Source organism: Rhopalosiphum maidis, chromosome 2 (assembly GCF_003676215.2).
Source record: "Rhopalosiphum maidis isolate BTI-1 chromosome 2, ASM367621v3, whole genome shotgun sequence".
In the NCBI taxonomy this organism is placed as follows: Eukaryota; Metazoa; Arthropoda; class Insecta; order Hemiptera; family Aphididae; genus Rhopalosiphum; species Rhopalosiphum maidis.
This window is the reverse complement of record NC_040878.1, coordinates 73,758,591-73,773,254: the sequence shown is the minus strand read 5'-3', so window position 1 is coordinate 73,773,254 and position 14,664 is coordinate 73,758,591. Positions and strand designations below refer to the sequence as shown.

At 31.7% G+C, this 14,664-nt stretch overlaps 2 protein-coding genes across 2 annotated transcripts; both read right to left on the bottom strand.

The window, feature by feature from the left end:
- Positions 1–1,587: 1,587 nt before the first annotated feature.
- Positions 1,588–7,854, bottom strand: LOC113552811. Its single transcript, XM_026955750.1, has 2 exons — positions 6,664–7,854; positions 1,588–2,194 (listed from the first exon to the last, which is right to left on the bottom strand). The coding sequence occupies exons 1-2, from the start codon at positions 7,569–7,571 to the stop codon at positions 1,780–1,782; spliced, it is 1,323 nt and encodes a 440-aa protein (XP_026811551.1). The 5' UTR covers positions 7,572–7,854; the 3' UTR covers positions 1,588–1,779.
- Positions 7,855–12,425: 4,571 nt separating this feature from the next.
- Positions 12,426–13,695, bottom strand: LOC113552591 (the record flags this gene model as incomplete). Its single annotated transcript, XM_026955444.1, has 1 exon — positions 12,426–13,695. A coding segment is annotated over one exon (744 nt), but the record flags the coding sequence as incomplete, so codon positions are not given.
- Positions 13,696–14,664: the final 969 nt, after the last annotated feature.

Below are 14,664 nucleotides of genomic sequence, written 5' to 3'. Positions count from 1 at the left end.
CAATGTTGAATACACACTGGGCATATAGTTCGTTATCGGTACGAAAAATAAATGTTAACAAAGAAAATATATTTCTTGAAAAATCGACGAACGTCAAAAACTAATTACATTAGGAGTGACTTTCTGAAATAAGAAAATAAATTTTATAATAATACCTACCAGTCTGATTTTGTTTGAAAAATTACCAGTCCTACAAAATGCGTATCGGAAAAAATACCGTCGTTTTGAGTTATGGGGCAATTAGCGAATGGAAATCGACTTCCCGTTTCTCTCGTATTTTTTTTCGATCTGAAAAAAAACTTTAAACAAGTTACGGCTTAAATTTATTTACAGTTTCCGACGCACGTACATTCACTTTATTATAACATTACAATAATAAAATAATAATAATACTACTATGTTTTTGGTCACTCATCGGATTATCGATAAGATACACACACACACACACACACTCACACTCACACACACACGCGCGCACGGAATAGCGATCGACATCTGTTAACCATATCGGGTTGTATTATATGCGCAACGGGTCGACACCTCATATTCCCATGCCACAGTCCTATGGTGCTATATAGGTAAAAAGACACGCGTACATAATTATAGGAAAGGACCTGCTGTGCGGGACACGGATCGGACGACGGAGGTTTTGGCGATGGCGGCGTCGGGTGGCGGTGGCTACGGTTACGATTTACTTACGGTCCTGGTAGCGGAGGTGAAGGGTTGTTAATGCGCGTTTAGCTGGCGGCAACGACAAATGTTTTATGCGCGTGGACTACGGTTAAATTCAGATTTATTGGCCGCCAGGGCGCAGTTAAAATCGGATATGGTTGGAAATCCATTCGGGCAAATGGTATCGGGACCACGGTGTTCGGTCATGGCAGTGGGATGGAAGAGGAAGAGCGGATTTTCCGCGATATCGAACGGTATATAATAATGCAGTGCGGGAGGGCGGGCTCGGGGGCCCGGGTAGAAAAATTGTTTAGTTTGTTTTTTTTTCGTTTCGTCCGACACCGAACAAACGATAACAATACAAATATTTTTGTATTATAAATTACAGGTTAATTGAATTCGGAAAGTATTTTTTATTATATTATTATTCCTTCTATCTCTGGCAAACGTTATAATAATATTATATTGAATTATATTTACGCGATTGGACGAAAAACAATCGTAGTATAATGATATTCAGCCGGAGAGATGAGATGCAGGACAATTTATAGATGTGAACTTTACGGTCTAGAAGAAACGACGCCGACACCATCGTCTTTGCGTAGGTACCGACCGACTGGGACGTGACGATAATTTTGTGAAAGCGCCGGCTAAAGCTGAATAATTAACGCATCGGTAAGTTTATACCGTACGGTCTGAAGAGGTGATAACATTATGGCGGTGTAGGCAAAACGTATTTCGTGGATTAAAAACAAAAGAAAACGATTTTGCACCGGACTGATAAAATAATAATAGTTAGAGCTGTCTATGCACTATAAATGTTTAATAAATACAATTAAAATCTTTAAAACTGCATATTGAAATGCAATAAATAAAAAAAAAATTACCTATAGCTAATTAATTCGAAATAAAATATGTTTTAAACTTAAATTCATTGTCATATAATATTAGTGAAACTTTCTGTAAAGAAAGCTACATTTAACAATAAACTAATAAAAAAAAAATACGCGTTGCTACAAATTCATAGTCCTAGTAATAATTAAAAATATAATACATAACGTCAAAACAGACGTAAATTATTGACAAAACGCCATATTCGTCTTCGCCCTACAGACGGGAATTCGACGAGAACTCGTACTGTTCCGCGTAACCGTGGTCGATGATGTGACGGACGGTCCCTGAAAGGATTTCGGTTATCTTCTCGTCAGCCGCGTCGATCCGGGCGACCAGCAGGTCTTCGACGGTTGTCTTGTCGTCGTCGCCATCGATGTCCAACAGTCCGCGAGGGTTGTCGTTGATCATGTTCGGCACGGCGAACAACAGGTGCGCGTAACCGTATAACGCGTGGAACCTGAGCTCGTGGTGCAGCTGCTCCACGGTGGGTGCCTTAACGTCTGCCGGCAGCACGGCAACCACCGATTCCAAGTAGACGGCCAACAGGTCTTCCCACCGGTTGTCCTGCACGTCTTTGTCCGCGTTCTTGTACAGGAAGTATGACAAATCCAGTCCGGGCGAACCGTACCTGTTGAATGTTTAAAAACCCAAATAGAAGTATGAAAATGCATGTAGGTACTTATAGTACTATTATAGTATAGGTAAATTACAATAACTATTGCATCACCATTAAGGCGGTACACGCACTTATAATCAAGTCGAAGTATAATGCATGTTTGGTTTGATTTTGTTTTATTTTCCCTCCATAATTCTACCAAAGCCTTGCTTCGTGTTTTCAGAGAAAATATTACGGTTTTCCATTAGTTAAAACGCATTAGTTCTATCCGTAAGTCGTGTAGCGTCACCAACGACAAACTTAAGATTTTAATTCCTCCTCACCACTTCTTAGCTACCCTGAATTACTGACTTTTTTCGAGGAGTCGTGCTCATCATAATATAAACCACGCTGAAAGATACGATAAATAATGTATATACCTCAAGTCAAAAAATGTTCCACAGATATAAAGTGTCTAGTAAAATAAAATATAATCAAGCATCTTAATCTTTTCAGGATACTATTAAAGCAAACTATTGGTATAAGTCAACTTGAAATACTAATCCGAGCCCAAAAGAAAAAACAAAGGTTTTTCTACATCATGTTACGTTCAAAGAAGATATATTGTTTAATTTTTAGATATGATATTAATTAAAATTTTTACGTTTCATTTTTATATTTGAATTTTTTAAAGCATATTTAGGTACAACATGTTTAACATATTATTATAGTAAATTATGTGTATTTTGTAATTTTATATTTAGTAAAACTTATTTTTTATATACGAAAAATAATAATATAATTAATGGCGAAAAGTCACTACGGTAAATATATTTTTTTAATTAAAACAAAATAACTAAAATCACTAGAGAAAAATTGTTATATTTTGTTAAATATTCAATCGCGTAAAAATGTAAACGTCGAAAAAAATACTGTGTATAATACTATAATATGCATTTACAATATTTTTAAATAATTATTTCATCTCAAAACAAAACAAAACAAAATAAAACTTAAGCCATTTGATTTTTTTAAATTATATCAAACCGAAAATAATTTTACGTTATAATCACGTTTTCTCGAAATTCAAATAATTATTTTGTTTAGAAATCTTTTCCTATTAACTTTATTGTATATGATTATGATATTAATAGTACTACTTTTATATAATAATATTTGTCATTTAGAAACAAATAAAATTGTAATTTAAAATTCCCCACAAAATCGTAATTTTTAATGTATCTATCTGACCGTCATAAACATCAACATCAATTGATGGTTATCATAATACGCACATAAAAAAACAATTTAGTAACCCTTTTTTATTATTTTCATCATCGAATAAAAAAGTCATAATAATGGTCATTATTGTAGTAATTGTTTGAGTTTATGCTCTAAATGTACTACTTTAGTTTAGTACTTTAAACTAAAATTATAGTAAATAATGTTTTTAATTAAGTCGATTTTTTCGATTAATTAATTATTAACGATTAAAATATTGTATACTTACTTACAAATTAAATTAACATTGCATTATTCATTTAGATAAACTATTTATTGGTAGGTTCCTATACAGTATTGAAGACTTCTATATTGTGATGATATATTACATAGGCAGTTAAATAATAAGCATACAAGAATTATTTATTTTAACTACGACAAAGATAATAATATAACTCAAATTTAATTTACATAATGAAAATAAAAAAACTTTATGTACTATGATTACTTTGTGTTATAGTATTTCAAATTGTACAACGAAAAGGAATTTGAGAAAATCGATGTGATATTGTTCGTTGTTATTATTCAAGATACGGGTAGTTAATATAAATTGTTATATGCATTCAACCTACAAAAGTACAATGCTAGCATATATGTGATAAGAATAATGTTGATTTTAGTTACAGAAGTTACACGAGAATAAACTCAATCATCAGCCATACTGTCAACGAGCAATGGCATTTGCAAACGTTATTTGATGTATAATATTTTTTAAGTATGTGCATAATGCTAAAACTATACGAATGCAAGTACAGTTACTAAAAATTTAACTCGAAAAACAAATATCATTGGTATTACTTATTTTTTACATATTAGTAAATTTGAATATCTATAATATTTTGACAATAAAAGTTATATCAAAAGAAATGTCACTATAACTAAGAAGGAAAGCGTGTTTCTTTTATCACTATAAAGGGATAAGTATTATAATAATATCTTTAACCTCTACGGAGTAGGACTATAATTTACAACATTGTAAAAAAAAAATCAAACTGTACTCGGGGTGTGAATATCTTTGTACGATATATTATTATTGTTATTATTATTATGTTCTTGTATATTTTTGGCACAGTCCCGCGCCAATTCGCACTGTAAAAATTGATTTATTGAATGAACGTTGTACACAATTTAACGCCTTGGTCGTCTTATCTTTTCTTCGCATTCGAAGGGTGTTTCGGGTTACACCCGTAACACATGTTTGTATATAGGTACATGTTGCGGTATAATGGTCTATCAAAAATATTCGGGGAACGATGAGCAAATTCAAGGGCGGAGCTGATTAATGTATTGTCGTGATCGTTTATGTACATTTCTTTTTTTGTTGAATGATAAACTCAATATTATTATCGATTGTATAAAGGTGAACCGATCTTGGGAATTATACTGTACAGATTTCATAGAGGCGGATCTTTTGATTTTTATATTGTGAATTTGTTAGGGTAAACATTATTTGTCATCAAAAAAATATTAATACAATCAAACGATTCATCGTCTTTTAAAGATAAACAGTTAGGTTTTCATTGCTTTAAATGTAAAATATGTGGTAATATCTATTTTGTACAACTAAAATGTTGGTATTTTTTTTTAATCTTAGTTTTTATTACCAATACACAGTTGATGCTAAATTCAATGGTTTTTAACATGTAAGTCTAAATAATATTATAACTATCTTAATTCGGGTTCATAAATCTAGTTGTTATGATAAAACTATCTGAATTCATTTTGACATTACGCATTCCTAAAAATGTTTATACAAAAATTTCAAATGACCGATTTGATAACATCACAATAGTATTATCAATGTAATATAATATTTAAACTAAATTTGAATAGCTGAATGAAAAAAATGACATAACAACTATACACAGTGTATGTAAAATGTATATATGTATTATAGGTACTTAATAATATATTTATTATGTTTAATTAATTTATCATCATCGTTCTTTAAACGTATAGCATTTATTATTATTAACCACCAATAATCAATAATATTTAAATGTATAAAGACCAATTTCATTATTTAATCATAACAATTAAATTGTATTGTGCAGTGTAATGTAATTTCAAATATCACTACACTGAATTGTATTATATTTTAGTTGATGGTTATTTTATTATTGTGCGTATATACTGTATTATTATTATTATGTAAATTAATAATATAATTCGTTTATAAAACATGATTGACGTGTGTACGTAATTGTTTTAACATTAAGTTCAATGTTTTGTTAAAAACGTTTAATTAAACAAAAAAAAAAAAGAGGTAACCATCTAATTTCAGGGAGATGAAAATCGGACTCTGTTGTATTTGAATTAAATAAGCTTTTTAGGGTTTTCCATTGTGTGACGAAACAAAATAACCGAGTTGATTAAGTTATATGAAATACGATTTGCATCAGCTTAAAATGTACTTTTTTATCCTTTTTCTTTTTGATATGCCTCTATGTAAATCTCTATAGGCTTATCCGTTGAAAAAAGTCTCTGTTTCCATCGCAATTACTTCCCGCCCGCCACAGTGTTTTATGATATCGTGACGTGATATACGTATATTATATTAGGTACCATAAATATGTATATATAAGTTTTAGTGATAATATTAAATACTTAAACCAAGTATATTGCACAGTGGTATAAGCACGCGAGAGTAATCAAGTGTGATTTTGAATGACTTAAAGCACGTCCTATCGGTCAGCGCTGTACAATGGTTCAAAAACTATTTATTTTATCCACTATAATATGCGTACGTTTTAAAACGTATAGACTATGGAATCTATAGTCACATAAATATTTTCAGAGAATTTTAATTTCGATTTTGTGATTATTAAAGCGTATAACTCATCCCGCCAACGACCGTGATGAAAACAATTTCGTTTTACAAAGACCTACAATTAGTTTGTTATCACACAACAATTATAATAATATGATTTAATGTTTACTGTACAAAATAAAACGCAATTTCGTTCGCAGTCTAAAAACGCACAAGACAATAATAACAAATTGTAAAAAATGTGACCAAAACGTATGCGAAACCCGTTATTTAAGGACGAAAATTTCACACGATCGGTTATACTTGCCGTAAAACAACAACAATAATAATAGGCGGAAACGGGGTGGTTAGGTAGGTAAAATCGATCAAGCTACGTGTGAAACGCGGTTTTTCGATGTAACGCTGCAAAAGCCCCCTTTAAAAACATAGTGAATCTCAATATACAAGTTACCTGACGGCTGTGAACTCGGTGATCATGGCGTCCCGCGGCTGCCCGGCCTCGTCGTACTCGAACAGTATGTTTGGCTTGCAGTAGTCACCGTGGCATATGACCGCGAACGGTTCCTTGGGCGTCATCGCCAGTTTAAGGTTGCGGTCCGCCTCCCGGATCATGGTGAGGAATCCCTTGAGCTTGCCGTCCCGGTACTTTTCCTGGTCCATCAGCGGCCGGGCACCGCGCATGCTCAGCGACTTGAGCCCGTTGCCCTTGACCAGCCAACCGTCCTCGTCCCACTGGATCTCGCGCAGGTTGCCCACCAGCTTGCGAAAGGCCACGGGGTTCTTCTGCTTGGCGGTGAACGACATGCCGTGAAACCGGCCGAGCGCGGCGATGGCCACGGCCAGGTGGTTGTAGTCCATGTGCGCGCTCGCGGCGCCGCCGCCGTGTTCCGGGGCGCGGGCGAGCGTATAGCCCTGGCCGCGCGGGTCCACCAGCACGACGACGTCCTCTGGCCACCGGGCGCCGCACTCGTTGCGGCCGTACACGAACACGGGCAGCGCGGGCCCGCGGGCCCCCTCCGGCAGGTGTTCGAACAGGAACGGCAACACGTTCTGGTACGCGTGTATCTCGTTGTGGAACTGCCGGTCCGACTTGAGCACGGTGCGCAGCAGTTCCACGGGCGGCTTCAGTTTGACGGTCAGCCGGACGTCCACGGGGCCGCGCGACCCGCCGGCCGCCACGGTCAGCCGGCCGGACGCCACCACCGACGACAGCCGCTGCGTCTGCTTGGGCCGGGACGCGTGCCGTGGATCCCTGTCCGGGTCGAACGTGGCCGGCCGGTCGGCGGTGGCGCCGTACGCCCCGTCGGCCGTCAGCACGTCCGACAACCACTGCTTGAGCGAGTCGCGACTCGTGTTCATCGCGCGTTCGGTTCCCGTTGTGAATGCGTCGCGTTCGTCAGACGTCGTCGAGCGATGTCCGTCGAGTGCGTGACACGGGCCACTCGACCGCGATAACGGGAGCGCAGTGTCGATGTATTTATTTTGTAATTTTATATTATCGTTTTCCTCGTTGCCGCCGCTCGTTCGCGCCCGCCCAGAGATAGCGCCGAATGTTTACCGGCCGTGCGATTACCGTGTCACCTACAACTGTACTGTCGTCGACACACCGCTCGCTGCTACTACGACGGGTCGCACACGATTATCGTCATTTTATAGATACGCGCGGCAATCATGTCGACTTTGACGTATACAAAGTGATTCACTAGACACTAAACGTGTCCGTGTGCTCTGCATAAATCGGCCACGTAACCAACGCGGATCCGCGTGGCCGTCGTTATCGTCCGTTTCCCGTCGGGTCGTCGTAGACGCGTGTCCACCGTCCCACGCGCAAAACGAAAATAATGCAAAATTACATTACACCGGCATCGCTCTGTATTCCAGACATTCCGCAAAGTTGGGAAAACATAATTTTTCATAGTAGCCGGTTAAAAAGACGACGGGACAAATGACATTTTTTTGTCGTTATAAAGATTATAAAATTGTTTTCACGAACCTCACAATCAGGCGTATAACAATAACACATTTTATTTGTTTGTTTATTATTTTTTTTTTTTTTTTTTTTATATATAATTATTACTTGCACTCGACCGTTTTAAAATTAGAACGTATATCGATTGAAAAATACCTAAGTGAAGTGTTTGAAACACGATAAGAGTAATATTATTATTTTATTAAATTATCGACTAGGAGCCATTAATTTTATAATTACATTTTAATTTATATGATACACATAATATATTATTATGAATCTAATAGTATTTTGTCATCACTTTTTATACGTCATAGATAATAGGCAAATGTAATGTTATTTATCACTAAGAACACTATGTATTTACTATTTTGTGGTTCGTAATAAAAAAAAAAATGATATTTTACATAATAATACACAATATACTGTAAAAACCAAGTATTTTACATAATGTTAAAATTACCTATTGTGGTATTATATTATGTATTATATATATTGCATTATAACTACACTAAGTAGTCTTAAAATGTCTAGGTTTAAATTTTTTAATCGCACGCTTTAATATATTTTGCGATATTATTACAAGGAATAATGTACTGAATAAAATTTACTACGAGTTGTAGTAGCTATATACATCATAAATTTAATTAATACATAGACATAGAATTTTCAGTTTATACGAAAGAAGATTTTAAGCTACTTTTAAATAATTGTAATTAATACTTAGTTTAAATTGAAGAAATTACATTACAATATAGGTATTCATATCACCATGAAAAATACAATAAGTATAAGATAATAAAAAAAAAAACGCTATTTTAACTATCGATATTTACTCATTATTCAAGGCCTTCCATAGTTTCAAGCTTTTGATAAATTTTAAAACCATAAATATGTTAAATAATAAGCATATAATAGGTATTGTTGTTTGAGTACCTAAATACAATATAGTTACTTTTGTTCAAATAATGATTTACTTAACTATTTGTAATTAAATATGACATATATATCTACATATTACACATAATTTATAACTAGTATGAAAGTTTATACAATTACTATTAGTAATAAATAATAATTGGTAGCTTTTTATAGATACATGTTTCATCATTGATCATTGGGAATCTGAAGAATCTTACAGTTGTAATGAAAATTGAAAATTATTAAATGCACGAATATATTTAAAACTGAATTTTTTTTCATTTCATTATACAATTGAAATACCTATATATTTTTTTTCTAGAAACTAAAATATTAAAAAAATATTTTTTTTTCAATGCACGAAATATTCTCAATGAATAATACAAAACTCAAATTTATTTAAACTTAAATATTAACCTACAATTATCGTACTTAAGTTGAAATCTAAAATTTAACCATTAATACAGATATAAAATAAAATCAACAGTTAAAGTACAAATTATTATTGTTAATATTTTCGAAAACCGTTGAGAAATTTTAAAGTTACCCAAATTAAATTGTATGATATTTATCATGTATATTACAAGAAAATAGTAGAACATAAAATAATATTTATTTTTTTAATTAATTTTATTTTAAAATGTATGGGATGTAACTAATTTTTATTTTAATTATCAAAATAAAATAATAACTATTATAACAAAATAAACACTTAAAGATAAGATATAAACTTACTTAATTAATTCAATACATTTTTCGAAGTAAAACTAAATAAAAACAGTTATCTAATTATTAGAATTTACAAATACTACTAAAATTACTAATTCATTAAATCCTATGAAATGTAATGAATATTTATCTTTGCTCTGATTTTAGAAACGCGTTGTATATAATATACCAAATGATCTATAAGTTAGGAAACTCATAGTTACTGCAGTATGTATATTTCAATACCTACATGGAGTAAAGGAAAATAACACTGCTGTATATTTATAATGTAAAATGTTTATCTGTCCCAATTAGTCTAATGACGTTTCCAAACTTAGTGAACATTCTGTAAATGCAACAATCAATGGAAAATGCTCATTATATATTCTATAAATTAATAAATAAAAATACTTTCAAAAAATAATTTACAGTAGGATTAATATACGTACGAGTGTAATAAGAAAATCAAACTATAATGTGACTATGTATCGTTTAACATTTTAACCAGATTACAAACTTCATATTAAACAACATTCATATATCACATGATGACGGAATGCTGAATCAAGAAGTTAGTACGTGTTCTGTCTACTGTTGCCGAATAACATGCTTGTAATATCCTATAAATAACGCGTGTTAACAATGGTATAAATTATATACCTATAAAAAAATTAGTTGTGATAACGTTTTGTAGATTCACACTAGGTAGAACATAAATATCTAATAATAGTACTATTGGTACGTGTGAAGTATTAAAAAATGTAATTATTATATTGTCGTTTAACACCGTTTTTGATTATCTATAAACAATTAAAAATAAAAAATATTTTAATCACATTATTAATACATAAAAATACAGTAAAAAACAAAACATTTAAATTTATTATTTCTTTGATCCGAGGTCTTAATAATTATACAAAATATTGAAAATGTATTTCTCTTTTAATGTTTTTGACACTTGGTATAAAAATATAATACTCATTTTTAATCAATAACAAAGGTAAAAACTTTATAGAACTTTTAAAATGAACATCCACATCGCATAATAATATTATGGTGATGACTGATCACTACTAATCAATCGAACAGTTAATCACATTACACATTCACGTATTTCATGTCAACGATGTGTTGGACTAGGTCAGTCACTCGATCTGTTGCATTGTCACCGCCCAGCTGTAGGCAATAACCCCTCAATAATGGTTTCTTCATTCATTTTCTCATTATAATTCAAATCAGTTTCCATCTGATGAATTAAGAAAAATGATACGTTTAAAAACCAACGAAAGACATGAATAGCTAACTCGGAGTCTATTTCAGTCCTGTTTGACACCTGGACTTCGGAAGGTACAGACTTCATCGAAGTCGACCAATAATCAAGTAAGCCGTCCTAATAACTTTCACACATATTTTTAGTTGTGTTCATTCAATTACTGATTTTTATAAGCGCATTATGATAACATCACAAAATATGGTTGCCCACTCAATCTCAAATCTGTATATCAATCATGATTTGTATACTGCGTCTGTTTATGTTTTATACATCAATAATATATTATAATATTTTCAAAAATACTTATTTACACTTCACACTTTCAGAATTGAAAATTAATAATTAAATTTCATTATTTTTTATATACAAAATTATTATTATAAACGATTTAAAACACTATATTACTGGATTGTCTCTTAATTAATTGGGTCACAACCATGAGACGAGGCGTTACGCTGTTTGTACCTTTAAAATAACATTTTTAAGATACACTAAGAAATAATAAGTACAAACAATAATTAAGAACAAAAGACACTGTTCTGCTATTTCCAATGTTAGATTAGAATCATCAATGCTAATAGCTTGATTATGAATATGTAATCGTATAATCCTTATAACTTGATTAAAACATAATAATTTTTATTTATTGATTGAAGTTTAATTAGATTGTTTTTGTTATTGCATGGGTATACCGATTAATAGGTATGTATGTTTAGGTTTATAACTAATAATATTGAAATTCACTAGGTACCTAGTCAACATTATTTGTAATTTTTTTTTTTGTAAATAATTATAAATTTATTATTTTTATAACGATGCCAAAACGTATTTGAACATTTTAAATACTGAAGCAACTTTTTAAAGTTAAATTATATTTGTCAATAATTAAGTAAGCAACTATAATATTGTTCATATAAAAATATATAAAAATATATTAAAATATACATAATTTTGGTAACTGTTGTAATACGGTATGTACTTGAGTAGATATTTATTTAATACTCTTTAGATTATTCTTAATACTATAATATAAACCCTACGAATAATATCTTTTTATCCAAAAAGCTTTGCAAAATATATATAACAATACATAGCCACTAACTCTGTATATAATTCGATTACAATTTTAGTTAGTTATTATAAAGAAAATATCATAAATATATCTTTCTTATAAACGAGTCCTAATTAATTTCAGTTATATTAATAACTTCTTTGTATTTTAATATTATGTTGTGTTAAAGGGTCTATTCGCAAAATTTTACAAGCGCTTACTCAATTGTTATAGTATTGAGTACTTATAATATAATTTAAGACATAAACAATGAAATTAGACTTGGTAATATAATTCTATAGTAAGCAATATTATTATGTTTACTTCGTGTTTAAATCGATGTTGTTTATACAACGTGTACAATTTAAAATCTATATTTAAATAAAATATAACCAGTAAATAATACAATTATAATTTCAAATTTGAACTCGTTCACAATACATAAAGCGCTTAATGTATGATATGTAACAATGAAATTTATTAAATTAAGATGAAAAAATTATTTTTACATCGTATATAAAATAGTTAAATATTTTTATGATTAAGTTTAAAAATCTTACAAGCATTGAACAGTCTACTTTTTTTCGAAGCAATAAAATAATGGTTTAAATTCTATAGAGTTAAATCGATGGCATAATATGTAAGTTTTGTGTACATCTAAATATATAATGCAACACAAATATTAATAATATTATTTGAAATTTTTAAATAATGAAAAAAATACTCATAGAACTTACATAATACTGTTCCAACCAAAATAAACATATCGTTTATACATGATTAGTACCGATCAATTTTTAAGAAACCGATAACCACGTCACACATTAGTGTATCTCATTTCGACAATGTGTTGAACTAGATCAGCCACTAGATCCGTTCCTTTGTCTCCACCCCTTTGTAATAACAACTCAATAGATTTTTCTTCATCCGATTCCGAATCTATAGGACTAGGATCAATCTGGCAGGGTAAGAAAAATGATGCATGTGCAAAGCCAAAAATAGCACAAGCAGCCATTTCAGAGTCCAGTTGAGCCCTGTTCGGCACGCAAACGACAGAAGGCACGGATTTCGCCAAAGTGGCACAGTATTCGTTCAATAAGTCATCCCAGTGACTTTCACGCATATTTTTCGTAGTGTTCATATACAAGAAAAACGAAATATCTAAAGCCGGCGACCCGTAACGAGGAGTACCAAAGTCGAACAGCAGCACGTCGACTGGAAGACCAGAATCATCGTACTGAAATAACAAATTGTTCCTATTGAAGTCCCCGTGACACACGACAGACAACGGTTCTCGATGATACAGCGCACGTCTCAGTGTGTTATTTCCATCATCGATGAGCTCGTTAAATCGTCGCAAGTGCTCGTTGTCCCAGTAAAGGTCACCGCTACGTTCAATAAGACGATCGACTCCTCGCTTGCCTAATTTCTTTAATGCGTTGTTCTTTAGCATCCATTGTCCGTCCACGTCAAATTGAGTATCCCGAAGATACATGACATATTTTTGTAATCTATGTGGATCTTTATATTTCGCTGTGTATGACAACCTACTATTGAAGAATAAAAATCAATTTACGATAATCACCTGCTTGTAAATAATATGTCGATATTAATAGAAAATATTTATAGTTGACATAAATATATTAATGTAATTTAATAATTAAATAATAAATCTTAAACGTTGATAAGAAACTTTATAATTTTAATTTTTTAAAGTGTATTAATTTTATAACTTATTATTTTGACAATTGATTAGGCGTGTCTATCAATCAGAAGCTATATTCATCAACTGAAATAATATCTTGCTGACAAACGATGGTTAGAGACGCATTGTTGTGGATAAAGTTCTTATGGCTCACAATAATAATTTCGTTGTAGAAGTGATAGTCAATTTTAAGAAAAAACTCTCAGGTTCTCACCTTGAAGTTTTCATTTGATCACAAAATTAAATTGTAGTTCATCAGATGTGTTAATTATACCAAATATCGCTGTGGATTTGTACTGAGCTTCTCAAACGTGCTAAATTTAAACGAAATATATTTGAGGATTTTCCCAAACACGCCACTACTCACAATTTCAGACAGTTTTTCTTGTAGTAAAAATCCATTTTAGAATTATTATTTTATTCACAATATGTAAAACTAATTTAATCGTTATATATTTACTGACCAATTAATATTTAATTTCAGATAACTACAATGATAGATTACATGATTTTTTTATCTATTTTATCTTCACGTCTCATTTTCAATACTTGCATGTTTACATAGAAATAATTATTACTAATGAATTAACTAATGATAAATGTTCAAGATAAATAAATATATATATATATATATATATATATATATTAACAGTGTACTCTCGTTTATCCGCACAATAAGGTGGCAGAGCATCCACGGATAAGCGAATTTTGCGGATAATCCGAAAAATTAAAATTATGAATTAAACGTATCAAAAATCAAGTATCAATATGATTATTTATTATTAATAAATTGAGATTATTTTATTTTATGTCGTTATCAAGTAA

Coding starts and splice junctions, on each gene's coding strand:
- LOC113552811 (XM_026955750.1), bottom strand. CDS start 7,571: ATGAACACGAGTCGCGACTCGCTCAAGCAGTGGTTGTCGGACGTGCTG. Junction 2,195..6,663: donor ACCGAGTTCACAGCCGTCAG/GTAACTTGTATA, acceptor AACATTCAACAG/GTACGGTTCGCCCGGACTGG.